This window comes from Eretmochelys imbricata, chromosome 17, assembly GCF_965152235.1.
Source record: "Eretmochelys imbricata isolate rEreImb1 chromosome 17, rEreImb1.hap1, whole genome shotgun sequence".
NCBI classification, from domain to species: domain Eukaryota; kingdom Metazoa; phylum Chordata; order Testudines; family Cheloniidae; genus Eretmochelys; species Eretmochelys imbricata.
Window position 1 is genome coordinate 12,923,238 of NC_135588.1, and position 26,245 is coordinate 12,949,482.

Here is a 26,245-nt window from a genome sequence, read left to right on the forward strand (position 1 = left end):
GCAGTGTTTGTATTCTTTGTTATGAAAGATGTTTGGCGTAGTCAGCATTTTGCTGATCACCCTATAGTGTCTTTTTGGCATTCAAAATTAAGCAATTTTTTTTTTTTTAAACAAAAATGTCAACTCTGCTCCACACCACTGCAGCTGACAAGTGCATTTGACTAGCAGTTTCAATCCATATCGCGAATGGACCCTTTTTTTTTTTTTTTAAAGCAAAGTCACTGTTCAAAAAGAACCTTCTGAAGAAGCTGAAAGGTAGCATTTTTCTTCACCTCTGCTCTGCATTGTGAGTCAACGAGCTTCTACAGTTAGGCCTATTATTATTGTAGCATATTTCTGGAAACCACTCAAAACACTGAAAGAAGTTGAACACCACTAGAAAAACACTCCTCAGCCAAAAAAATACAGTTAAGAAATAGTAAGTTTGTGACCTTAATTTACAAAAGCAAGCGCAGTTAAGGTTCAAATGTCTAGTACCTAGGGGCAATGAAATGCAGTGAAATGAAATTAAACACGTCCATGCTGCTGAATGTGCAAAATGCCCTTTCAGAGCTGCCCGAGTACATCAGTTTGGAAAAGGGTATAGCAGGAAACATCAGTAAAGGGGTGATGCTCCACTCTTTCTCCCCAGTGTGGGACACATAGTGCTATGCTCTGGCACTGCCATTCCATCAGGGCCAAAGAAGTACCTTGCATTTAATTAAATAATTAAGTACCTTGTATTTAATTTTTTTTTAAATGCTTCTGTGTCACTTAAGCAAGTAAAAGACTGAAAGAATAAAACAGAAAGAGAAATAAAATAAAAAACAGAATGAAAAAAATAACTGATCTGAGTTTCTGGTCAAGCCCTATTTTGCAGTCCTATTTCGCCACTGCCTGCTGCAGAGCTCTAACTTCCTCGCTCAGAAGCACTCCATAGAAGACCTTGCTCATTGCCTGGTCCAATCCCTGAAACTTCTCTTTTGACCTCCAGTTTCATTTCTGTTTTCTGCAGTTTCCTTGTTTCTCATCACTATGAAAAGGACCGTTTTTGAGCTGTTCCATCCAGAAGAGTAGGACAGAGGATTAATCAGCTCCTAGAGACAGGCAGGTATATGAATGTAATAAATCAGAAATAACATCACTCCCACAGGCACCTGGACACCAGTGATGGATGTCATGTAAATGCCTGTGAAGATGAGATCAATAAGAAAAATATTGTATGATAACATACACCAAAGGCACTTTACTTGCAAAACTAGATCACCTGGGTTTTGTGCTGAGGCATGTAAGAGAAGAAAGAACATAAAATAAATTCAGTTAGAATGCAGATGGTGGATAATACTCAAGTGATTTACAATTTGGCCTCAGTCCTGATCCATCTGAAGTCAATGGAGTTTTGGTATTAACTTAAGTGGGAGCAGGTCCAGTCACTTGATAACTCATGGAAAACATATAGTATTAAGTCAATGGATAACCAGTACCTGGTTGCCATATATGGGGGGTGATCACCAGTCCACCTTTCACTTTGGGAAAGTCCTTTCCCACATCACCTTCCTGCAGGGAGACACTATCCTTGCAAAAAGAAAAGGAGTATTTGTGGCACCTTAGAGACTAACAAATTTATTTGAGCATGAGCTTTCTTGAGCTGTAGCTCACTTCATCGGATGCATCGGACTATCCTTGCAAGGGTTGTATACATTCTACATAGCCGGTGCCGGGGCAGTGCACACGTGTGGGCACACAAAAGGTGCCTTCTTTACATGACTCATCTTGTCATAAGGAAACTCTGTACTGGCTGTTTTGCCAACACAACAGCTGCCCCCCACCCCCAGGCCCAAAATAAGGAAAACAACTCCCCCAAGTGAGAGGAGGAGGAGAGGAAAGGAGAGGGGGAAAGAAGGGAACTGGAAAAGGGGAGTAAATAGTGGGATAGAAACAAGAGGGGATGAATGGAAGGAGAGGCCAGACAACAGGAAAGGACCAATAAAGGAAAGAGAGAGATCCTAAATGTGCATAGAGGAAATGGAAAGAAGAAAGAACAAAATAACAAGGAAATAGATGAGAAAAAAATAATCTGAATAATCTGCTGAGGATCTAATGGCTAATTTCCCTAAGGATTAATTTGCACCATTTCTAGAGTCTCTCCAAAGTCTTGACCCTTCAGACTGAGATAAATATTGCATTATAATGTAACTAACAAACAATGCAAATCATAAAAAAGTCTCAGGTAAAAGATTAAAAGAATGAAACAGAAAGCAAAAGAAACGGAATTAAAAAAAAGAGAACACATTTGACTGTCTGGAGAGGGAAGGAGAAGAAAGCACCCCCCCTTGGCTGTTGCATTATTTAATATTTAAAGCCAAGTAATAGATTTGGGGGGGAGGGTGATTTCCTTGGCTTCCCCCTGCTCTGAAATGAGTGACTGAAGTCCTCAACCTCAGTTTTGAAAATGCAGATAGCAAAGCAAAATTTAAAAGTTGGCATCCAGGATCCCATTGCATATTTATAAAGGTCCATGCCAGCAGCAGCACTGGTATTTCAGGTTGCACAGTTTAGCATCCAAGGACCATTCAGTTGCGCTTCAGCTCTCCTAAAAAAGTCAAAAAGCTAAAAAGAGCCACTCATCAAGAATAATTCCAGGTAATCAGCAAGACTTGGAACCTTGTAACTATTCCTGCAGTATCCACAGGAAATGGGATTAATGGAATTGCAAACACAGAGATGGAAAAGACCTATTAAATCCCATATCAATCCCACCATCCTTGTTAGACCAATAGACAGACCAGACAGTTCCGGATTGATCCCTACCCGTAACAGGTATAGAATTGAATGCAGTTTGCAGGGGTATGTCTCCAGCTTGTGCAATTTTTTTTTAAATGCAGAAGATTTTAATCGACTACTAAATAACGAGCGGAGATGTCAAATGTCTGGCACTGAAATGAGCAGTGGTATTGCAGCCCTGGTGGTTCCAGCACAGTAAAGAGACAAGGTGGGTGAGGTCGGTATCACTCATCAGACCAACTTCTGTTTATCAGAGAGGCGAGCTTCCCAGCCACCCGGAGCTCTGCTTCTGGGGAAGCTCAAAAGCTTGTCTCTCTCACAGAAGCTGTTCCAATGAAAGATACCTCACCCACCTTGTCACTGACACCCTCGGTTAGGAAACCCTTGTGTTGCTCTCCATAAGGAATCATATGCCTTACAATTAGCGCCCTGGAAGGGTGTTTCCCCCAACATACATAATGGGGGAATGACAGGTTTCAGAGTAGCAGCCGTGTTAGTCTGTATTCGCAAAAAGAAAAGGAGGACTCGTGGCACCTTAGAGACTAACCAATTTATTTGAGCATACGAAAGCTTATGCTCAAATAAATTGGTTAGTCTCTAAGGTGCCAGGAGTACTCCTTTTCTTTTTATAAGGAGGGAAGTCTCTCCCCTGTACCTGGGGTGACCAGATGCCCTGATAAAGTCTTGATATTCAGGACTTTTTCTTATATAGGTGCCTATGACCCCCCCCCCATCCCCTGTTCCGATTTTTTCACACTTGCTATCTGGTCACTCTACCCGCACCCCATAGCCCCCCCAAAAGTAGTCTCCCTACAAATGAGATAGACTCGGGGTCAGCTCCGAGCACCGCTCTCACCCCCTCTGCCGAGCTCTGTCCCTTGTGAGCAAGGCAAGAGGCAGAGCTAGCCTTGGAGGCGGACGGAGAAGGGAACAGCCAGGCAAGGGGAGGAGGGCGGGGATGGGAGGGAACCTCCGGGGCCTTTCCAGGCTCGGTTCCGCCCCGCCCCGCGAGGGGCGTGGAGCCCGGGTGGGCTGTAAAAGCAGCCGGGCCGGGGCTAGGGAGGCGAGCGGCGCGGGGGCTTTGCAGCAAAGCAGGTGAGCAGCAGAGGGGCGTTTCGGGGCCCCGCGGATCTGGCCCGGGGGCAGCAATGGCCTTCCGCCGCATGTGAGCCGGCCCCGGCCCCGGCCCCGGCCCCGGCCGGGTGGCTCGCCTGCTTTTCTCGGTCCTGGCTGAGAGTAAATAGCGGAGGGCAACAAAGCCGGGGGTACCTGCCAGGCAGGAGCGGCAGACCTGCTGCACTGCCCGGCTGAGGGGGGAACCGGTGTCTTCTTGTCTTGCAGGTTGCACAAGTTGCTGAGGTTTCCAGAGGCGAGAAGGAAAAACTCCTCCGTCATGGCATCCGAGGTGAGTGTGAGCTTGGATGTATCATCAGGAGCTGCCACCTGATTATCAGTGTCCCTGTCAGGGGAGCTGCTCCAGACCCCAAGTAAATTCTTTTGGAGGGAGTTGGCGTCAAAAAATGTTGCAGCCCTCCATTTGCTGGAGGGTTTCTTCCCATGACGAAGGCAGTTTTTGTAGGGGGCTGTCGCTCTTGGGACACCCACTGGTAGAGTTGCTGGCCTGAGCCGCTTCTTGAGGCAAAGGCTCCATTGTCGGCACTTGCCCCAGTGAGCAAAATCCGACCCGCTCCCATAGCGGCTCCTGCTTCAGAAATTGCTCTCGCAGTCTTCTTGGCCTTATCTGCTATTGTGCACAGTTGCTGTCGATATTCTAATAAGCGTCCCGCACCTGTCAAAAAATTTGCTAGCCTGGCTGTTTCCATTGTTGGGCCAAAGGTAGCAAATTTTGACTAGGAGTGAAGCCTGTACGAAATATATCATGAAATTCTGTGACATCTAAAAGATGAGAGAAACTGTTTGCATGTTCACAGCTAGACTTTTTTTTTAATCACTTGTAGTAAAGGTTCAGTTACCTCAATTTTCTGCTTATACCTGAATTAATATGGGGAGAACCTGAAACAAATCACGTAGATATATCTTTGCCCATTCCCCAGTCCCAATGCTGCTATGTTCTGGTGTTGATCTCCAGATTTCAGCCCCCTTCACTTGTCCTTAGTACAGAACTGATGAGGAAAAATCATATCTAAAGTTTTGCAGAGATCAGGCTGGGTAACTTTATTGGTTTGACAGGCAAAATGCCATTCACTTGAAACAGTAGAGGAAATCAATATGATGGCAACATGTAGGTGGTAGTGTAGCTGAGGCCGTGCAGAATTAGACTGACAAAATTTAGAACTAAAAAGGGCTGTATTGACAAAGCTGCCCTGAAAATTTTTTTTTTTTTTTTTTTTTAAATCTCCAACTATAGGCCCTAATTCTACAGTCCTGGGGGCAAAACGCCTCAGGATTTCACTAAGTGTATTGCCCCCATAGGGACTGTGAGATAGGCTCCATGAACAATCTTTGTTCATTGGGGTTGGTAGATAATGTGGAAACAGACCTCGGGGAAAGACTTGCTTAACAATGACCCCGCCAGTTGATGAAATAGTGGCACTGATTAACCTGTCCAGTCTTCTGCCAGAGAAGGTGACTGTGATTCATGGCCTGTAGAAGGGGAAATACATTAGATGGGCAAAAGTATCCATTTAACAACTTAAACCCTGCTACAGGTACTTCCTGTAAATGCTTCCCAATTGCTACTCTCCGACTGCTAATATCTGCTTTGGAAATTTTCTTTTTGAATCTGTTAGGCCAAACCATGGCGTTTTTACACAAGCAGACATCCCATTTGACGTCAGTGGGAGTTGTGCCTGTGTAAGGACTTCAGGGATGTGTCCATCTGTGTAAACAAGTGACATGGGACCAAGTGACATGTTTCTGTTTGCTAATGAAGCAATGCCGTTGTACAAATGCATGGTGAAATAGGTCACACGCAGGTTTATGCATCTGAGTGGCTTAAAGTGTGTTCACTTCAGAAAGGTGCCCAGAAAGAATATCGTAATGCCACACTCCAATGTCAAATTCATGCAATGGATTTACACCAGGGTAAATTGACCCATTTGAGTTACTCTGTAAATCCGGAGTAACTGCATTTAACAGACCAAAACCTGTCCCTAAAACTTAACCCACAGCAGGCTTGATTCTCATGCCTCTTACACTGTGTTTATCCTGGTGTAACTCCACTGAAGTAAATGAAGTTATTCCTGATACACACCAGGATAAGTGAGGAGAGACTCCGGCACAATCTGAACTTAATACTTCATAATTTCATAAGTGCTTTTAATTGAGGTAACTTGTATCTGCCCACAGTACCCTCGCAATTAAAACCCCTCCCCTGCTTTTTATTCTTTGTTCAAAACAGTGGAAAAGTGCTAGTCTTTGCTGTGTCCTTTGCTGACCAATTATTTTGCTCTAAAAGGATGTCAGGGGCTTTCAACTGCTTTAAAAGAGAGTCAATGCTGGTTGTGTGTCACATGCCCTTTTACTTATTTTGAAAAATTAGGCCATAAAAATGCTCTACTTGTGTTGGGGGCAAAGTACAATTGATTAGCCCATGATCCAGCCGTAACAGCTCAGTAGCTAGACACTAATGACAAAGACAAACTGCACATCTCTGGAACAGCATGCAAGAGTCCTGGCATTCTGAATATTACGTCAGCCTTTTTCTAATCTGTGCTCTTATGTTGACTCAAAGGCTGGATTGCTTATTATCTGAGCATGGGCCACATTCTGCTCTTAGATGAATACTGGCAGTTCCCGTTCACTGAGATTCAGAAGTGATGTATAACTATTTGCATTATGGAGTGCCTAGGACCCCACTGTGCTACGTGTCAACACAGAACAAAAAGATAACCCCTTTCCCAAGAAGTTTACAATCTAAATACAAGACAAGAGACAACAGGTGGCTACAGAGAGATGGAGGGGGGAACACAGGGAAACAATGGGCAGCATGGTAGGCCGTGACCTTAGGACACCAGCCGTCGAACTGTAGTCAAGTTTTTTTTGTAGGTGATTACAAACTGACTCATGATAAGGGTCTGGGAGAGAGAGATGTAACGGGAGAAGCTGTGGACAGGAGGGTTTCAATGTACAAGTTTAAAGCAGGGCCTCCTTGCTCCCTTTTTGTCCTAGCCCCTCTCTGCACAGGTTACAGCAGCGTAAACTAGCTTACAGCACCTTTGACATTACCGCCAAAGTTGGCCTGTTGACTTCAATGGAAGTTAGTGTAACTGGCCAAATTAATTGACAGAGTTGTACTCACCTACACCAGGTCTCAATTTGTTCCTTCTATTCTGGTAGAGTCAGGGATGCTGTCCCACAGAATTAATACTCATCCCAAAGAGTGTTTCTTTGAAGGTTCTTTCAGATTTATCAGTATGTCCTTTTAAGCTGCTTTTTTTTTTTAAACTTCCTTTTCCACAGGGGGATAAACTTTGGGGAGGAAGATTCGTAGGAGGCACTGATCCCATCATGGAGATTCTCAACTCTTCCATGGCTTCCGACCAGCGGTTGTCGGAAGTTGACATTCGAGGAAGCATGGCTTATGCCAAGGCTTTGGAGAAGTCTGGGATTCTAACCAAGGGTGATTTGGAGAAGATGCTGAGTGGATTAGAAAAGGTATGTATTTGCTTGAGCACAGACTGTGGTAAAAGGTTGTCAGTCATTGCCACAGGTACCCAGCCTGACTTGAAGCTTTAACCACTGCTACTTGGCTGTTGATCTTCCTCTTTTCAGGTAGTCTGCATTGTAATCTTTCTTAGTCCTGATTCAAGAAAACATTTAAGCCCATGTTTAAGTCCCATTGTTTAAAAGTGGGTACATTACATGCTTCCCTGAAGAGGGATGGTGTCTTTGATTATGAAGTTGGGGATCCAGCATCTGTCCTGACCCTTGGCTTATCTCTGCTTCCCATTCAGTTGTACGCACTCTAGCCCACGTTGTGCTTAGGCTGCTCCATGCCACCAAATGGTTGCCTGGTGGAGATTTCCCATTTTAGTGTCTGTTCCTGCAAGCAGAAACGCTTAATCAAGCACAACAAATCTGTAATCCCACTCCATGCCCCTGCCATTTCTGACTCTGAAAGATTTGTCGTTTCTGTCTATAGCATAGCATCACAATATCTGAAGGTATTACAAAGGGGAATGATTTCCCAAAGAGGCAACTCTTGGTCATGACTCTATCCTTTATTTGCTCTTCACCTCAAAAAGAGGAGGGGTTTTTGTTTTACCGACTTCTGTAGTATACCTGTACCACTTTTGTTTTTGGGGAAATGGCAGTGTAGGTCTTGGGACTACTTGGATATATTTGGAACTATTGATCCCTGGAAACCCGAAGAGTAACACAGTCTAATGGCATGAACCCAGGACAGGGACGCAGCAACTCTAGTTCTAATGTCGTCTGACATTGGCTTGCTCTTGTGGCCTTCAGAAAACTCACTTAATCTCTCAACCCTCATTTCCTCCCCATCTGTGAATAACTAGCATTGTGTGTGGAAAGATAAGAGCCCATGTGTAGAGACAGTCCCATATTTAAGATCAACAGCCTCAGTGGTATCTGTTTAAGATTTACTTAGACCTAGAAGAAACAGAACCCTGTGCTTAATATAATGTTGTCTGGTAGCCTGTGACCCCAGGTAATGTGGCAGGAATGTGCGTTCTGAAAGTCTTCTACAAATGTTATTAATGGCCATTATAGAAGCTGGGACACCCTGCTGAGGTGCATTCAGTGCAAACCCCCTTCCCAGAGCAAGCAGTACTCAGGAATTGTTTCAATAGAAATTGGGAATGTTCTCTTTGAGCTGACGCACAGGATGCTCATGTGTCTGGCTGTCTGAATGAATTCACCATATTGTATAGGGGTGAAGAGAAAAGTCAGCCGATAAGCCAGGGGAATGCATCTCTGTTAAGCCATTGTTGCTTCTTACACACTGTGAATAATGGGGAATCTATACAGTGTTTACGGATGAAAATGGTGGTGGTTTGTATTACTGGTTGACTTTTCAACTCACTTTGTCAAGTACATTTTTAACCTCCTGTGTCAAAGGTTAGTAGCTAGAGGTGGAAAAACCAATTCATGGAGTGCATCCATCAGAAAGTGCAACAACACCTATTCCTGCACACTGAAGGAGGGTGTGGCACTGATCTGATGCAATTTTAATGAGACTTAAAATGTATTTCTAATCCGATAGGAAGAGTCTCTTAATAATGCTTTGCACTTTTTAGTTCCTCATTTTGATCTCTTGTGTACCATTGTGTAAATTCAGTGATTTCAGTCAAGTTATTTGATTGCACCAGTTTGAGATCAGGATGAGGCCCCAATTACTAGATCTCAGGATCGCAAAACCTTTTACAAACCTGACTGAATCAAGCCTCCAACACCCTTGCGCAGTAAAGAAGCGTCGTTAACCACTGCCTGGTGTCTCTTGCTGATGTAGATTTCTGAAGAATGGTCCAGGGGAGCCTTTGTGGTGAACAAAAGTGACGAGGATATCCACACTGCCAACGAACGCAGACTAAAGGTGCAGTTCCTCTAATTTCCTCATAACTTCCAGGTCATGCCTCTGATCAGTCCAGCAGTAGTAAAATAAGTCTTCTCCCCTTAAATACTTTGATCTAAATGTTTCCTTTTTAGGCTACAGCCCTGTTGAGAGAATTAAAAATATGTTGCAATGACAAAACTCTTATTTATACATTCGGTGGTGTATATTTTTTTTTCCATCTTATTTTGTATTCAGAGTGAGAGGAGGCTGTCCCAAAATATTACTAGGAGGAGACTTGGCCAGACCTGGCCCAAAGCAGCCTTGGGCCCTGATCCTACCAACACTTATGAATGTTAGTATGTTAAGCATGCGGTTATTAGTTACTACTGAATATGTATCGTCTGGTGGCACCTAAAGGCCCCAGTGGGGATTATTTGTATTGCAGTAGCGTGTAGGGCCTCTGATCAGGGCCTCATTGTGGACCAAGCACAACACAAAATAACTGCCCTGAATTGTATGGCCTCGGTGTATTATTTGCTTGCATAAAGTTAAGCGTTTGCATCAGAGTTTGTGAATCTAGCCCTTGTCTTTTAAGCGGAGGTGGGGTCTGCTTTCTCTGCAGTCCTTATAGTTCCCATACCACTAACGCTGATGGAAATCCTTCTGTCGCCCTCAGGAGCTGATTGGGGACGTAGCTGGGAAGTTGCACACCGGACGAAGCCGGAATGATCAAGTATGGCAAGAATTGCCTTTTATCGTTCAGTACTTGCTTTTTTTCCTCCTCTATCAGATTTCCTTTTACCCCCTTTCCCTTTTCTTAATTGCCATCCACAACACGATCCCTTGGGACTTAGTCACTGCAGGTGCGCAGCTCATCTAGTGGCCCATGAGCGCTGGATGGACAGAATGAGCACAATTGCTGAGCAATAGTATTGGGTATGAACACAAATTGAACTCCATTTCTTTTGGCAAAGACACTGAAGCCAGACCCTTGCACAGCGTTCCTTTGGGACTCAATAGGAGCTCTGTGCAAACAAGAACCCGAGGTGCTTCAAGACTCTTTCAAACAAGTTGCAGCAGTTCCATGGCAGGTTGTGGTTTCCACCTGGACTGAACATCATTCCTACGTGAACTTAGTGGTCCAAAGCAAGGACAGAACTCGGGACTTAGTCCTGACCACTTGAGCTGAAGGTGAACCTGAGATAGACCAGACTATGACTAGTACTGCAGCTATCTTCTGCATCCACTAAAGGGTGATCAGTTCATGCACACTGGAGCAGGTTAGAGGTGCTACTAAACTGAAGGAATGGCGTACATATGCACTGCTTTGGAAGGCATCTAGCTCTCTGTTGAAGACTCTGGGATCTAATAGCTCTTAGAGAAACTTGCATTTTCCCAGCCAGGGGGTTGTGTTTGTGCAGAGAAGGGCAAAAATGCCCCCCCTTGTGTAACCACACTGTATGTTCTGTTTCCATTTCTGAGGGACTTTAGAATCCCAAGTCTAGCCCATAGTCATGGGGATCCTCCTCTATAGCTCACACGTATACTCTGGCAATTAAATGGGAGTTACTGAAGCTGTCGCTATGGTTAGGCGAACACCTGCAGTTAGTTTTTTACACTTCTGCTTTGACCGCTAGCAACCTTTTTTGTCCTTATTAATTTTATAGTCCCAGTATATTCCATTTTATTACCATTACTCAGCAATACTGACTCCTCATCCTTTTCAATTCAGAGCTTCAGAGGTTAGTCCAGGCTGCTGACTGTTGCAGTAATTTCATTTGGCAAGCAATATTCTTGACCTTAGGGACGTTGAGATCTGATTTACTAAAATGTGCAATCCATAACTTTTCCCAGACTTTTTTCTCCATCCCCCACCTTCTAGTTTGTTTCCCTAGATAATTTTGTTTTTTACTTCTCTCTCTGGGCCTGATCCAGCACCCATTGAAATTAATGTGATCTTTCCAATGGCTTCACTTCAGTGGATCTGGTCCTGTGTGTTTGAGCACGGAGTACAGGTTTCCTAGAAAAAGCTTGGGTTTATCTGTGAGCTTTTGGCCTCTGACAGGTAGATGGACCAAACCTCTAAGCTTTGGGCCGCTTGATGTTCTATTTTGAGGCCCTTCATGCTTGTATTAGCTGATGTGATTATTTTTCCCCCTCTGTGTTTGTCTTCTGCAGTGACTGGGACCTGATCCTAACATCAGTGGGAGTTACAGCCCCTTTAGGGAGCAGACCCTCTATTAAGGGAACCACTGATGGGGCCTGAGCCAAAGACCATTGAGGTTAATGGAAAAACTCCCATTGGCTTTGGATCAGGCTCCTGGAGAGCAAATTCAAATTTAGTGAAACTCCCATTTAATAATGAATTAGATTGAAAGCCCTGAACTGTTTGAATGGCATCCGTAAGACACTGTGAAGTTGTTTTTCCTATTGAAAATGTGTGTGTTGGGGGGAGGAATTGACTTTGTTATCCGGTTCCCCAAGCTGGCAAAAGTAAATGATCTGGTGAGTATTGTTTGGTCACAACGTACATCATGCTCCATCTTGACTGACTGGGGATCTCTTGCAGGTTGTGACTGACTTGAGACTCTATATGCGAAATTCCTGCTCTGTCCTGTCTGCTCACCTGTTGCAGTTTATCAAGACTCTGGTGGAACGGGCTGCCGCGTAAGTCCTTATTTTTCCAAGCCCACACTAGGAAACAAAATGCTGTGGCCTCTCTTGGCGAAGCTGCTTGTATGCTGTGATGTTAAAAATTCTGGGCCAGATCCTTAGCTAGCGTAAATCAGCAACACTCCGTTGAAGTCACCGATGTTCTTTCCATTCAACTCGTACAGTGTCCATGTACAGTCAGGCAAAGTGCGTGCAGCTGATTGTCCGGGTAATATGGTTGGCCCCTTCTTTTCCCTTGGGGAATGGCTGGCCTGCTGCATGGAGACTTCCTCTTATCCCAGATGTATCCTGGCAACAAATCATGTTGAAGAGGCTAAAACTTAATTTTAATAAAGCAAAATCACACAGAGGCAGCTGGGACTGCTCACCCTTTCCAGATTTTAACTATTAAAAACTGTAATGAATTTAGCTGCTGTCTAAACTACAGTGATCCAAACAATTTCTCATAGACTGAGCCTTCATTACAGGATATTTTAATGTCACAGATCTCTTCATAGCTAACAAATATGAGGATAAATAACTACTGTACAACAAAGGGTTGGCACTACTCTAAACCAATAATGTTACAAAAACATCTTGAAAGCACTGGACTGGGAATTCCTGAGGTAATCCTGGCTCTGACATGTGGTTCATGGATTTAAGCCAGAAGGGACCATAGTGATTGTCCAGTCTGACCGTCTACATATCACAGGTCAAAGAACCTCACCCAGATATTTCTGCATCAAGCCCATAGCTTCTGTTTGAGCTACTGCATCTTTAATTAAATTATTGTGTTCAGTGCTTCCTGGCTTATTGTGAGCCTCCAGCACATAATCTGCAGGTTGTTGGATTTGATTTGCTGGACTCCTTTGAACTGTAGATCAGCTGTCTCCCTTTTCTCCCTCCTCTTTCTTCTTATTGCAGAGAAACTGATGTGATCTTTCCTGGCTATACTCATCTGCAAAGAGCTCAGCCAATCAGGTGGAGCCACTTTTTACTCAGGTAACTATCCTCCGTAGGATCTGCTGTGACAGTTTGTCCTTGGGGACCAGCTTATTGACACCTATGCGTGCAGCCATGTCACACTGTAACATCAGTACATGGTGATGCTGCAGTGACCCCCAAAGCTAACCTAAGAAGCTGCTGTTTTTCCAGATGTCTGACTTGGGATGGGTAGCACACCAAACTTCACGCTACTAGGAGCCCTGTGCTGAGTTAACCTTCCTTAATGCTCTTCCTGGGTTGTGGGTGGCTTCAGAGAACAACCACAGGTTTCCCTGCACAAACACCAGACAGCCAAGCTCAGGAACTAAACTTAAAGTAGCTCAGAGGCTCTGCCACAAAAGACCGGAGGACCAACCTAACCACCCCATTTTAATCTGCACTTAGTTTACCAGGGTTCTGAGCCCACAGTCTACTTTGAGTAAATCTGCTTTCTGCAAAATCATTGAGGGGGGCCATGGAGACAGGTGCCCCCTTTTCGCACTTAGAGGTGATCCCTGTAGGCCAGAGTTATGGCTCACTGGAGAGGGTAGCATGGGGAAGCTTACACAGCTGCTAGCCTTTCCATCGCTTCACTGACAAAGCATCCCTCACCATGGTATCTGGGTGCCATGCTCTCCATGCCCATGGTATCACAGGCTCTGTGATCCACTGATAACCCTGGAGACCAGAATCCTGTTCGACAACCTGGCACTCTTTACAACAGCTACATTCCACTTTAGAGAGGAAAATTTGAAACCAGCTTCTTTCCTACCCATCATCTTTTTCCCTTTTGTTCCCCCTCCCCCCCAGTCATGCAGTTGCATTCACCCGCGATTCTGAGCGTCTGGGAGAAGTGAAGAGAAGGATCAATGTTTTGCCGTTGGGAAGGTAAAGCATTCAGTTGTTCTGCTTGTTTGTTGTGGTGGGGTAACACTTCTATATCTTACAGAGAAAACACAGATGTGAGGGTTGGGGTCCTTCCACTTAGTGAGCCCAATGTGAGCTGTATGTGCTGATGGAGGAGGTTGTTGAGCTCTGTTGTAAATAGCACAGATGGCAAAGCTTATAACCTTCTTGTGCTCCCCCCCCACCCACCCACTCACTTTTGATACATTCCTTCTGACTACCCTAATCATTGGTATGCATCATCTAAGGCTCTGTCAACTTTGGAGGGATCTACTGTTAGCCTACCTGAGCGAACATGGACTGAGAGCACTCTGACTGCTAGTGCTTCTCAGTGTAATGTTGTATCTTCAGCCCAAGGCCCCCTGGGTGGCAGATATCTGAGACATGGTTGTCTGGATTTGTAGAAGAGATCTCCAGTATCTATAGGCTCTTCTCTTGGGTACAGGATCCTGCCCTAAACACTTCAAAATAGAAACCATGCCTTAGTCACAGGGGCTGACTTTGGCCAGGAGCTAACAAAACATACTACAGCTGCCCACATACAGTGCATGATGGCTGCTTTTTCTACTGCGCTGCCCAGGTATCACCAGTCTTAAGACTGGCTTCCCTCACCGCTTTCTGTAACTGGATTTATGTTGTGGACGCTGCTGCAGGTTTGTGAGTGTAAGAAGTGCAGTGCGTCATGCATGAGGTTTCTTTCTACCTTGCAGCGGTGCTGTAGCTGGCAACCCACTGGGTATCGATCGAGAGTTTCTGCGTAAAGGTAAATTGTCTTTCCATTCACAGAACTGAGTGAATGACAAGTCTGGGGATGGTAACAGATTGACTGCTGTATCATAGACTAGATCAGTTAAGCAAAACGCTGACTTTTATAGGTACTACACCCTTTTCATGAGGCTGGTAGGGGAATAAAGCTCTCATCAGCCCAATGAATTTAATGTACATTGAGGAAACAGGACAGGGGTTGGGGATGAGGGGTTTGGGGTGCAGGAGAGTGTTCTAGGCTGGGACCGAGGGATTTGGGGGGGCAGGATGGCTTGGGGTGCAGGCTGCAGACGGTACTTACCTCCAAGCAGCTCCCAGAAGTAGCAGCATGTCCCCTCTCTGCCTCCTATGCCGAGGCATGGCCAGGCAGTTCCCAGCCAATGGGAGCTGTGGGGACCTCGTTTGGGGCGGGGGCAGCGTGTGGAGCTCCCTGGCTGCCCCTACACATAGGAGCCAGAGCAGGACGTGCTGCTGCTTCCAGGAGCCGCACAGAGTGGCCCCCAACTCTGCTCCCCAGCTGGCACGCTGAAGCAGGGCAAGCCCCAGACCCCACTCCCCAGCAGGAGCTCGAGGGCCAGATTAAAACAGCTGGCGGGCTGGATCTGGCCTGCAGGCCATAGTTTGCCCACCCCCGCTATAGGGGGTCTTCACCCAACTTCCTCTTGCTATGCTTTCTCCTTCTCCCCCACAGTAGCAGGGGACAGATAGCTAGTTCCCTGCCCCCAACACTTTCTCTAGCATGCTTAAGAGAAGCCCTAGTAGCAGGGCATTTTGCTACAGCAGCCACTGTCAGGGCATACTCCTCTTTGCGTCTGCCTAAGATGAAGCACAGGTAGAAAGATGCTGATCCATGCACTGTGACAGCAGTAGACCCCAGAGACCTTGTTAAATTCAAAACCATCCATCAAAGACAAGGCAGTACATCCCTGAGTTTTGTGGGTCCCTGGAGCGGACTCTGGTTGGAAATGAAGTACTCTGGAGCCATCTGTGATAGCCATTAAACCAGGTATTCCAACTCCACTGTCTAGATATGTTGCAATATCTTGCCATGCTGCTTGGAAAGTAACTGGCACTAGAAGGCTTGGTCCAAAGCCCACTGAAATCAATGGGAAGACTCCCATCAACTGCAATGTGCTTTGCTTAGGGGTCATAGTCCTTCTCTTGTGATAAACGTGCTCTCTGAAGTGAGATGAGATTACAAATATTTGGTGCTCCGGTGCCTGCAAGAGGAACACAGTAGCAGAACTGATCAGCTACCGTTGCCTTGAAAGTCTATGGCTAATAATTCAGGCCCTGATTCATCACCACTCTTAAGCGTGTGCTTAATGTTAAACAGCTGTGTAGCAATGGCACTATTCCTGCTTAGAGTTGAAGTACATGCTTGGGTAGCCTGGTGAAGCCGGGCTTCAGAGCTCAAATAATAGCCAGCGGTATGACCCTGTGTATGTGTGTGTTTTGTTTTTAAATTGCAGAACTTGACTTTGCTTCCATCAGCCTGAACAGCATGGATGCCACTAGTGAGCGAGACTTCGTGGGTAGGTGCAACTTTATCACTTTTTTTTTTCCCCCTCTCCCTGAATGCTCACCAGTAACCTGCTTCTCTGAGATTCTTCCCAGTAAATTTATCAAGAGGGAGAAAATCTCAGATGTGGTATTTCCCACCCCCGCACACCCACACTTCCTGGTGGGGAAGATTTGAGCTCTTAACCTGGCAATAAATAAATATATGAATAGCTGCTGTTATATTTGTGACCAGAAGTTGGGACCCCAGGGTCCTGATCCTCAGCTAGCATAAATCTGCAGAGCTCCTTTGACTCCAGGGCTATGCTGATTTAGCTATGCTGAGGATATTGCCCCTCAAGAGGAGTTCAGTCCCTCATGGTCAAGAAACTCCCAATGCCATGTGCTAAGGAGGTGGAGTCACCATTAATTTGAAACTATCAGGGCTTTGTGCAACAACCCAAGTGATGGACCTTCCACAAATCTAATAGATCTCAGGCAAAAGCTTCGAAGGTGACTTAGGAGCCTTAGTCCCATTGACATCCATGAGTCTCTGGGTCCTATGTCACACTTGAATTTTACCTCAAATGTTCACGGCCTGAATTTTCCTGCAGCTAAATTACAACTTTGACTAGCAAAATGGCAGCCAAAACAAGACCTTCATATGCTCTTTACTGTCATCCTTCTCTACAGTGGAGTTTCTCTTCTTCGCCTCCTTGTTAATGATTCACCTAAGTAAGATGGCTGAAGATCTCATCATCTATAGTACAAAGGAATTTGGCTTTGTGACCCTCTCTGATGCCTACAGGTAACTCTCAAGGGCTTATCACAGGTTGTGGGGGGACGGGACTATTTCCCACATTCAAAATAAAAGGAATTGTGAATGAATATGAATTGTATTAAAGGCTTGAATACAACAGGGGATTGTGGAGGGAAAAGACCCCAAAACCTCAATCAAGCCAGTTGCTATAAATCTGCATTGCTCGCACCCTGCACTGGGATCAGGAGGGAGAGGAGTCTAGCTCCCCTCAGAGTGGGCTGCTAGGACAGAGTGGGGTCTTGGTGGGCTGGCAGTCACATATTTGGACTTCAGAGGTCATCTCCCCGACCCAACGGAGCATGCTTCCAGCACCTGTTTTTCTGCACCCTCTTTTCAACCCACTAATATCGGTAGCACTGCAGAGCTGCATGTGTCCTGCCCCTGTCACCACAGCATAGGGTTGGGTGGTTTGGGGAGGCAGGGATGGGCACTATAGATATTTGCCATATCCTAATGACAGGCTTGGCACTGAGCTGGGACTCTTCTCAATCAGGTGTGAAGAGAGAAAATTAAAATGTACTCCAATGTGGAGCTTCCTGCTTGCAAAGTCCTGTCAGATGCCCAGTAACAGCATGTGTTTGAGCGGTCTCTTATCATTCACTTCTGCACCCAGACAAATATTCCCTGTTAACCGGATTTTTCCTTCGGATGCAGGGAGACCTGGTTACTTGTGTGACTAGTTCCATTTTGGAACAAATTGCTGCTGGGAGAGGAGCTGTGGATTCTACTCCCTCCTTGCCCTTGCCACTAGGAAAAATCACTCAGCCTCTTTACCTCAGTTTGCCTGCCTGTAAGATGGGTATGGTAAAGGGGGACTTCCCTGCTTCACAGAAATATAATGAAAATGAAGACTAGAGTGTCAGACGGTAGGAGCTTCATAAGCATACATATTACTAAAAAATATTTTCACTCTGATCCCTGTAAAGGCCAGATCCTGTAGCCCTACTCTGCTGAATCTTCTGTCATACTCACTGGGCATTTTGCCTGAGTAAACACTTGTGGAATCAGGCTGTAAATGAGAAGCCAGGAATAAAAAACCACTTATGCTGGGAGTTCCTGTAAAAAGGGCCTTTCCTTAAACAGACTTGTTTTGCAATCCTTCCAGATTTCCTGTTACTAGTCTCATGTCTCACTCTGTCAGAGTTACCAAGCCACAATTTGTTAGTATATCCTGGTACAAGAAAGACCACACCCTTAGGGGACTGGGCTCCCTTCAATATATGTACATAGCTGTTGAATAAGACAGCTAAGATCTTTCCATCTAGACGGAGCTAAACCCAGAGGAGCTTTGATACTGGCTCAGGAGCAGGGATGCATGGTAGCTGTAGATAAGATGCATGTCAAATATACCTGCAGGCATCCCTGCCCTCTTCCCATGAAACAATCTGGCACATGTAGGCTGTGTTAGGGGAGAAACAGCACATCTCAGGGATCTGAGAGACCCAGAAAAATGTGATATTTTGCATTTTATTTAAAGCCTTCATTAGACAGACACAGCATCATGCTACCCCAGCAGCACTTTAACATGCAGGGGCTCTGATTCTGCTCTCAGCTGTGCTGGCTTAAATCCAGCCTCGTTCCATTAAAGTGCAGCTACCACAGTGTCAAAGTGGCAGACTCCACTCCTGGCTTGTTTTAAGCGAACTAAGCCGAGGAGGCTGCAGAGCAATAGCACACGGCTCCAGTCCACAAAGGATCAAATTCAGCCTTGGTGTAACCCCACTGAAGTCAATGGAGTTTGCAGGGATTCGTGTGGCCCCATGTGTCTAAGGCCATGTAAAGGAACTGGCATTTCCTTCAACTGTGGCTCTCTGTGTGCTGAATTCCACCCAGTGACCCCAGCGTGGTATCTTACTATGAGTTGCCCTAGTCTCCTTTAACATTCCAATGCAGCATTTCCCAAAGTGTAGGATTGGGGGCCGCAAAGGACTAGCGAGCGGGGCAAGGAGCCGTTCTCCGACCCCCTGCTAACATGCCAGAGTTCACATGGGGTGGTGCAATGGGTTTAGTAGTCCTGACGTTTTCTGGAAAATTCCTGAAATCCACTTTCCACAGTTTGGGAACCCCTGCCCGTACTGGGTGTGTCAAGAGGAAATTAGCCCCACTGTTCATCATGAACGCTGGAGAGCACCAGGTATTTCCTGCCACATGCAGTTAGACTGTACATGGTGGTGGCAGGTGTAGCTTCCCTGGGCCCCCAGGGGTCTGCTGTAGTGCAGTGTTAAGAGACCCCGTGAACTCTTTTCCCATCTTGCTCTCCCTACAGAAAGGGACCTCGCCAGTCTAATGTGCTCAGTGTTTTGTTTTCAGCACAGGGAGTAGCTTGATGCCTCAGAAGAAGAATCCAGACAGTCTGGAGCTGATCCGCAGCAAGGCTGGACGTGTATTTGGAAGGGTGAGTCTGCAAGGGGAGGAGATGTCGGAGCACTAGGGTTTATCCCCAGTTAGTGTAGCTGGGAGAGAAACTTAAATCCCACCTGTCATACTCTGGTTCTCTTCCTGAATCTGGGGGAGCCACTGGGCAAGTCAGAGGCTAGACCTGAAAAGATTGGCTTGGCTTTTGTTTGTACATGAGACGCCTCGGGCCTGATGGCTCAGAGGTGCTGACCACCCACAATTCCAGCTCACGTCAGTAGGAACAGAGGGTGAAAACTAAGATCAAAGTTGTGCCAGAGTTTGGGGCACCCAAAGTCAGAGGCCACATTAACAATTAGGCCCTAACTTCCCCTATATATCTCTTTCCTCAACTGTCACCGGGAGATAATAGGGTGTCCCCACTGTTGCACTGTATTTTGATCTTTTCTGTTGGAAGATGCTGTGTACGTAAACAGTGTTGTTAGTCATTACACCTGCCAACCCTCCAAGCATGCTACTAGACAAAGTAGAATGTAATCCCTAGGAAAGATTGTACCACAAGACTACAGACAGCAGGCAAAGCACACCTGCCGGGCTGTATCCCAGCTACATACCACAACTTGGCATCGATGGGAGTTAGATCGGTCAAACAGGACAACATGGGTGACCAGCAGCAAAACCCTTACAAAACACACAGCACCACTTGAAGCAATGGCACAAGGTGGCCACCAAGTATTACAAGTAACACCACCAAGAGGCCAAGTCTTGCCAGTGGAGGAAAGCCCATCAACTGTGTACAACAGGCATAAGAAGGTGCATGTCGGTTATACATTTGATAACCATCTACAGAATCCTCTAACTGCAGTGGAACTCTGAGAAGGGTCCATTTGGGGTGGGTGGGGGGGGCTGGTCTGCCAGTAGGTGTTTGCTTTGGTTAAGGTTTAAAAAAAAAAAATCTGGCAAATAAAGGGCTGATCCTATTCCTAGTGAAGTCCATAGGGAGTCTTCCCACTGACTTCAGTGGGCCCTGGATCAGGCTTTAAATGAGCAATGTCTGGTGTACCAAACTCTGGCCAGAGGATGCAGCCTTGGTTTTGTAGCTCTGCTGAGTGAAAGGGTTTTAAATTCCTTGCTATTCTTGTTTTAATCCAAGTACCATAAACTTCCCCTTCTCTGCAGTGTTCTGGAATGATGATGATTCTCAAAGGACTCCCAAGCACCTACAACAAGGACTTGCAGGTAAACCCTCATTCTCATTCCATTTCTCTGCATAGACACAACAGAACACACTCCCTCCAAAATCCATTAATACCTACACACTGCACATGACCTGCTTGGTACATGGCTGTTACGTATTCAGAGATTGGGGGGGGGGGGGTTAAAGACTGCAGTTTGTATTTGAGTTGTTCCAATCCTAATGATTGGATATGGAACAAGAGACCATTGAGAATTTTAAGGCTACAGAGCTAGATCCTCAGCTAGTGTCAATCCAGTATATTGATTTCAATGCAGCTATACCCATTTACACCAGTTGCGGATCTGGCTCAGGTTCTGGATGGCTTGGAGGGCTGATAATAGGACATAGCTTTATTGCCAGATTTTCTGGTTCAAATCTGGCCCAGAGTGACTGCGATCAAGGGTCTCTATCCTCTGATAACTGTTAGCTGAGCTACATTAAGGGAGTTGGTGAGGTTGCCGTCCAGTTGCTACCTGGAAAGTTTCTGCATCACAAACAGCACCAAGGGTGGGTGTCTCCAGCCAAAAGCTGAGTGGGTGTGGGGAATGAGCTACTTCTGTGCCCCTAGCAATAACCACTCCAGAGCACGTGGCAGAGAGCTGCATGGAGAAAGCTTGCGCTGATGCTCTGTGTTTGATACAGGCCTTCTCTCTCTTGGGCTGGCAGTCTGGCACCTTTCACTAGCACAAAGGTTCGTTTAAGAACAATCTACAGTGTAGTCAGCCCCCCGCTGAATTCCCATTGGCTGGGCTGAATTGCTATTGTTCGAATGACAGGTTTCAGAGTAACAGCCGTGTTAGTCTGTATTCGCAAAAAGAAAAGGAGTACTTGTGGCACCTTAGAGACTAACCAATTTATTTGAGCATGAGCTTTTGTGATCTACAGCTCACAAAAGCTCATGCTCAAATAAATTGGTTAGTCTCTAAGGTGCCACAAGTACTCCTTTTCTTATTGTTAGAATGTCCTCCTCAGCTGGGCATGAGGCCGCACAGGGGAAGAAGGCTGTCATCATGCCCAAAGCTCCATGGGCTGGCAGTTCCTCCAAGTGTGGTTATTCCCACTCGTGTATGGAGACCGAATGTGTTTGGTCAGCACAGACATTGCATCCACTCACCAAGCTGCTGCTGCTTTCTGCTTTGTCCACTGCACTAGGCTGAATGGGTTTTTATTTTTGTTAACAAATAGGAAGACAAGGAAGCAGTGTTCGATGTTATCGATACTCTGAGTTCTGTGCTACAGGTGGCAACTGGAGTCATTTCCACTCTCCAGGTAAGACTAACTTTTTACTACTGTGTTTTGGGTCTGATTCTGCGCTTGCACACCGCTGTGTAAATCAGGAGTAACTCCATCCAAGTCAAGAGTCTTGCTGGTAAAAAGTGAGATCCAAATTGGGCCCACAAGTTTCAACTTATCTCCCTGACTTGCTCATATGCAGACCCCTTGAATGGGGGGTTGTATAGAGGGGAAAGTCTCATAGCTGAAGCCTTTGTGCCTCCCAGTAGTTTAAAATGCAGGATCTAGATCATCCACTGTAGTAAAACGAAAGGCAGGGAGTAAATGTTTTCAGCTGGTGGGTTGTGTTTTACAGTGAGGCCTTTCAAAAGCCAGGCCTCTCTTTGTGATCTTGAAATCTCTTGTGTGAGGACTTGTCAGTGACCTGTGAGTAGCTGTTGATTTCTGCTTGTGGTCCTCCCTTCTGCAGATCCATAAGGAGAACATGGAGAAAGCTTTGAGCCCTGACATGCTGGCTACTGACTTAGCCCTCTACTTGGTTCGTAAAGGAGTAAGTATTGAGGAAATCCTAATGGAAAGCATGATAGAGGGTTTCAAAGCCACAAACACTCATGGCGGGTGTGTCTCAGCTTAAGAGTGCAAATATGATTGGGCTCAATTCTCCTCTGGACAACATCCCTTGACATCAATGCACAGTAGGAATGTTAAGCTATTCCATTTTGTGCCAACAGCTGGATATGTCCAAGAAAGGGGTCACTCTCTCCTTTCCCTGTGAGGCACCTAGTTATGTCATGTTGGATCTCCAGCTGATGCTCAGTTTGTGCCCTGAGCCAGCAGGACTGAAAGCCCTTTTGAATGTATCCCTGGTAGTAACTGTTGCATCATGGCCTGGCAGACATTTTTGCAGATAGTGTTTTCCTGTGTAACATGCACACCCTGTATCCCAGAAAACCCAGCCTCTGACATCACTGGGACTGTTGCATCACCTTGTAAAAACAAGGGCCACAGTTACTTAAGTGTTCACACACTCTTTGGTCCTGGACCATAGTCGCTTGCTCACTTTTTTTGTTGTTTGTACTTCTAACTGCAGATGCCATTCAGACAAGCCCATGCTGTGTCCGGGAAGGTTGTCCACCTAGCCGAGACAAAGGGCATCTCCATTAATCAGCTCAGTGTGGAGGACATGAAGAGCATTAGGTTTGTATTCCTTAACTTAGCTTTCAAAGGCCATTTGCTAGGGTCCTCACAACTTGTCCCCTTGTTGTACAACTCCCACAACAACATCTCACCTGGGCACAACTCAATCTCAAGCCCTTCTGGGCTGAATTACCATTATGCTATTGAGGTTTACATGTGGACAGTGTGCCCTAAAACAATGCCTGTGTGACAAGGGGGTCACCCCCTTTACCCATGGGGAGGTGCCTTTCAGCTGGAGCCAGGCATGGACAGGGAGATTTGTGCTTAGCTGGGGAGGGGAACGGACTCTGCAGCATTTCTCACCAAAGCACTATCCACTTTTCCATGGAGTAACTAGAAAGTGATTTTATTTGTCAAACTTTTCATTGATGTTAATGTCAGCTTCTGTAACTGATGGTGTGTGACTATGGAGTGGATTCCCTTAAGCAGGGTGGATTGATGAGTCTCTCCACTGACTATAGTAGGATTTGGATCCGGCCCTCGGTTCCAGATCCTTCAACGGGAGTTAGCCTCAAAGATATTTAGGTACCTATGGGCTTAAATGTCTTGCAGATTTTGCACATTCTACAGTGCTAACTCATGTGACCAGCTCTAAAAACTGAAGGCCTGGTTCTCCACAGTCTTGCCCTTACCTTGTCACTGGCATCTCTGCAGAGCAGGTGTATAACACTGCCCTTCTGATCGGGTAGCACTCACTGTGCACAGGCATAACTGACAACACAAGGTGCAAGGCAGGGCAGGAGGAGGCCTTGGGAATTTTGGCCTTGACTTCAGTGGGAGTGAGCTCCATAACCCAGGCAGTTATTGGAGCATGGCGTAGCCGGCTTGCAAAGCGAAATCCATTCAGCCTGTGGGACAGACCCCAGGGTGGAGCTCTTCACTGACACACGGCCTCATTTTGCCTCCCCAGCCCCCTGTTCGGCACCGATGTGTCTCAAGTGTGGGACTACGCCAACAGCGTGGAGCAGTACACCACGCCAGGGGGCACGTCCAAGAGCAGTGTGATGGTGCAGATCGAGCAGCTGAGGGAGCTTCTGAAGAGACAGAAAGATCTGTTTTGAGCATGGGGAAACCATCCCATTCGTGTGAGTTTCTGCTTATCACATGACTCCTGAGTTAATAAACCTGGGTGTATTGTCTTTCACTGAAAACCCTGCATGCCTGCCGTGTCTTTCTTCCCCAGGAAAACCTCAGCGGGGCTTTTTCAGCTATCACGAGCGCTTGCTGGGCAAGAGCTCTAAAGAACAGAAAGCCCACCCTGACCTGAGCGAGCCCTAGGTAGGGGAGTTGCAGGCTTGGTCCCCATAGGTTCTAGAAGGATTTTACAGCAAAATCATCCTGGTTTAATAGCAGTAGGAAAAAGACCTTGGGAATGCAGGGATAATGGGCACAGCACAAAGAGGAATCAAGGAACATCAAAGGGGCTATCCAGCATATTAAGGGGAAGTCAAGTCACATTAAGAGGAGTAGGGGTAGTTTTCCTTTGCATGTGCCTCTATCTCCTCCACGGTATCACATCCCCTGGCTGTGTGTCCCAATCAGGTGATGAGGGGAAGGTTTTCCACTTCCCAAACATCTGTGTTGCCTCTTCCTGACCAGGGGTTGTGCAGCCTAAAGACATTCTCCCATGGAACATGGATTGTCAATTGAAAATGGCTTTGTCTTACTCAGATCCAGGGTCTGGCTCTGGTACACCATTAAGCTACTAAAGATGCACTTTCAGATGTTGTTTACAACACACACAAGTCTCTGTGGGGAAGTGAAAGCCATGCTGTTCCTTGGGGTAGATCCCTACTCTGTTGGAAGCAGAGTTCTTACAAGTATTCATTAATGGTTGGATTCTACTAATCCTTTACCAGCCTCCTTTGGAAGACAGGAACTTTCCAAACAAAGGGGAAGAGGCAGGGTCCTAAAGTGTTCCACTTCAGGAAAGACACAGCAGCATGGTTGTGTCTTGAAGATATTTAGAGTTCACTAGCAACTGCATAGGTGGGACACACAAGGGTGCAGTCACCTTGGGTGGAACACAGGTGCACACTACACAAACATACTAGGGAGGGGAGCAGAGGACTAACTGCTCCATCTGTAAGGATGGGCAATTTTAGTTCAACAAAAGACCAGCTTGAAACATGAGCCAAACCAAAGGGCAAGCATGAGGCTGTTTAGAATGAGACAGCAAACAGGCTGGCATCTCAGTGCGGGGCCAGTGGCTCATTACAGACCCAGAGAGAGAACTCCCATTAGGACCTGCACCAACAAGGTACACCCACAAGCCCCCCCACTTAGTGCAGGGGATCTGACCAGAACACAGCTTAAGCTGGCATAGCTGCAACCATCACAGTTACATCAATGTTGGGGTAGAAACAAGCCACTTTCACACTATGGAAGACATCTAAGTTAATGCGCTTTCCAAATGGGAGGGGAGGCTCAGCCATGAAAAATAATCCCCCATTTTCCAAGAGTCAAGACTTTCCTTTCTCGGGTACTAGGGTGGACCCATTGCCCTAACATGAAAAGGTGCAATTCAGAGTCATGCAACCCTGACCTTGTTTGCACCAGTCACATGCTCAGTTTCCATATTTTAGGACATGGAGCTCGCTTGGTTCTGGCTAGCTAGCTGGCAGAGGGAAAGCAATGCCTCTGTACAAGTGGAGCCTTAGATGAAAAGGGCGTGAAATAAGATTGATGCACAAAACCAGCCAGGTCAAAAAGGAGTGTCACCTCCTGGCCTTCAGTGTGCGTGTGTTATGGGTTGCAGAGCCAACCCCCCCCCCCAAAATTAAAATCAGCTGGGTTGCTAAGAGGTGCAGTTCAAGCATTATCTTATCAAAGCTGCAGTGCCCACGTTACTCACGGCCCAGCCTCCAATTTGCAGCTATTTTTTCTTTTCCCAAACCTTCTGTAGCTGAGACATCTCCACACTCATAGTCAGCAGCTTTTAGCCACCCACTGATGTGATGGCCCTTAATGTCAATCAACAACCATTAAACAGCCAGAGGGGTATGTGTTGTGTGACACAGGGTCCTGCCAGCCCAAGGAACAAGAGAGCTGTGCAGAGAAACATACCCAGGTGTTCTGCATGGCCAAGCATTCCATGAACACAAGCTGTCTAACATACCTCCCACCCCTTCTCCATCACCCACAAGTGGGGCCAATCCCTTCACTTATACCATGCTGGAATAAACAGCTGTTGTCTCTGTAAGTGAGTCACTGGGACACAAGATTCCAGTGACTAACTTCCAGCTGCTCAGTCACTGTGGCCACTTGACTTGCAAGCCAGGAGACTGAAGTGAACCAGAAAAAAACTACTGTACCTAGAAAAAAAATCCATCTGAAACCATCTCCTCCCACCCTT

At 46.2% G+C, this 26,245-nt stretch overlaps 1 protein-coding gene across 2 annotated transcripts; it reads left to right on the top strand.

Moving 5' to 3' along the window:
• The first annotated feature begins 1,069 nt into the window (after nucleotides 1-1,069).
• On the top strand, nucleotides 1,070-24,041 carry ASL (argininosuccinate lyase). Of its 2 annotated transcripts, none has more exons than XM_077836624.1 (17): nucleotides 1,070-1,090; nucleotides 4,105-4,168; nucleotides 7,186-7,380; nucleotides 9,197-9,280; nucleotides 9,918-9,974; nucleotides 11,811-11,908; nucleotides 12,818-12,895; nucleotides 13,688-13,765; nucleotides 14,494-14,546; nucleotides 16,021-16,083; nucleotides 16,742-16,856; nucleotides 19,179-19,263; nucleotides 20,403-20,462; nucleotides 21,646-21,729; nucleotides 22,163-22,243; nucleotides 22,784-22,890; nucleotides 23,801-24,041. In XM_077836624.1, exons 2-17 carry the CDS (start codon nucleotides 4,157-4,159, stop codon nucleotides 23,949-23,951), a joined length of 1,401 nt encoding a protein of 466 aa, XP_077692750.1. In that variant the 5' UTR covers nucleotides 1,070-1,090; nucleotides 4,105-4,156; the 3' UTR covers nucleotides 23,952-24,041. The 2 variants fall into 2 exon arrangements, with proteins under 2 accessions (XP_077692750.1, XP_077692749.1); XM_077836623.1 differs by lacking the exon at nucleotides 1,070-1,090 and adding an exon at nucleotides 3,767-3,858.
• Nucleotides 24,042-26,245: the final 2,204 nt, after the last annotated feature.

Coding starts and splice junctions, on each gene's coding strand:
- ASL (XM_077836624.1), top strand. Junction 9,281..9,917: donor CCAACGAACGCAGACTAAAG/GTGCAGTTCCTC, acceptor TGTCGCCCTCAG/GAGCTGATTGGGGACGTAGC. Junction 12,896..13,687: donor TGGAGCCACTTTTTACTCAG/GTAACTATCCTC, acceptor CCTCCCCCCCAG/TCATGCAGTTGCATTCACCC.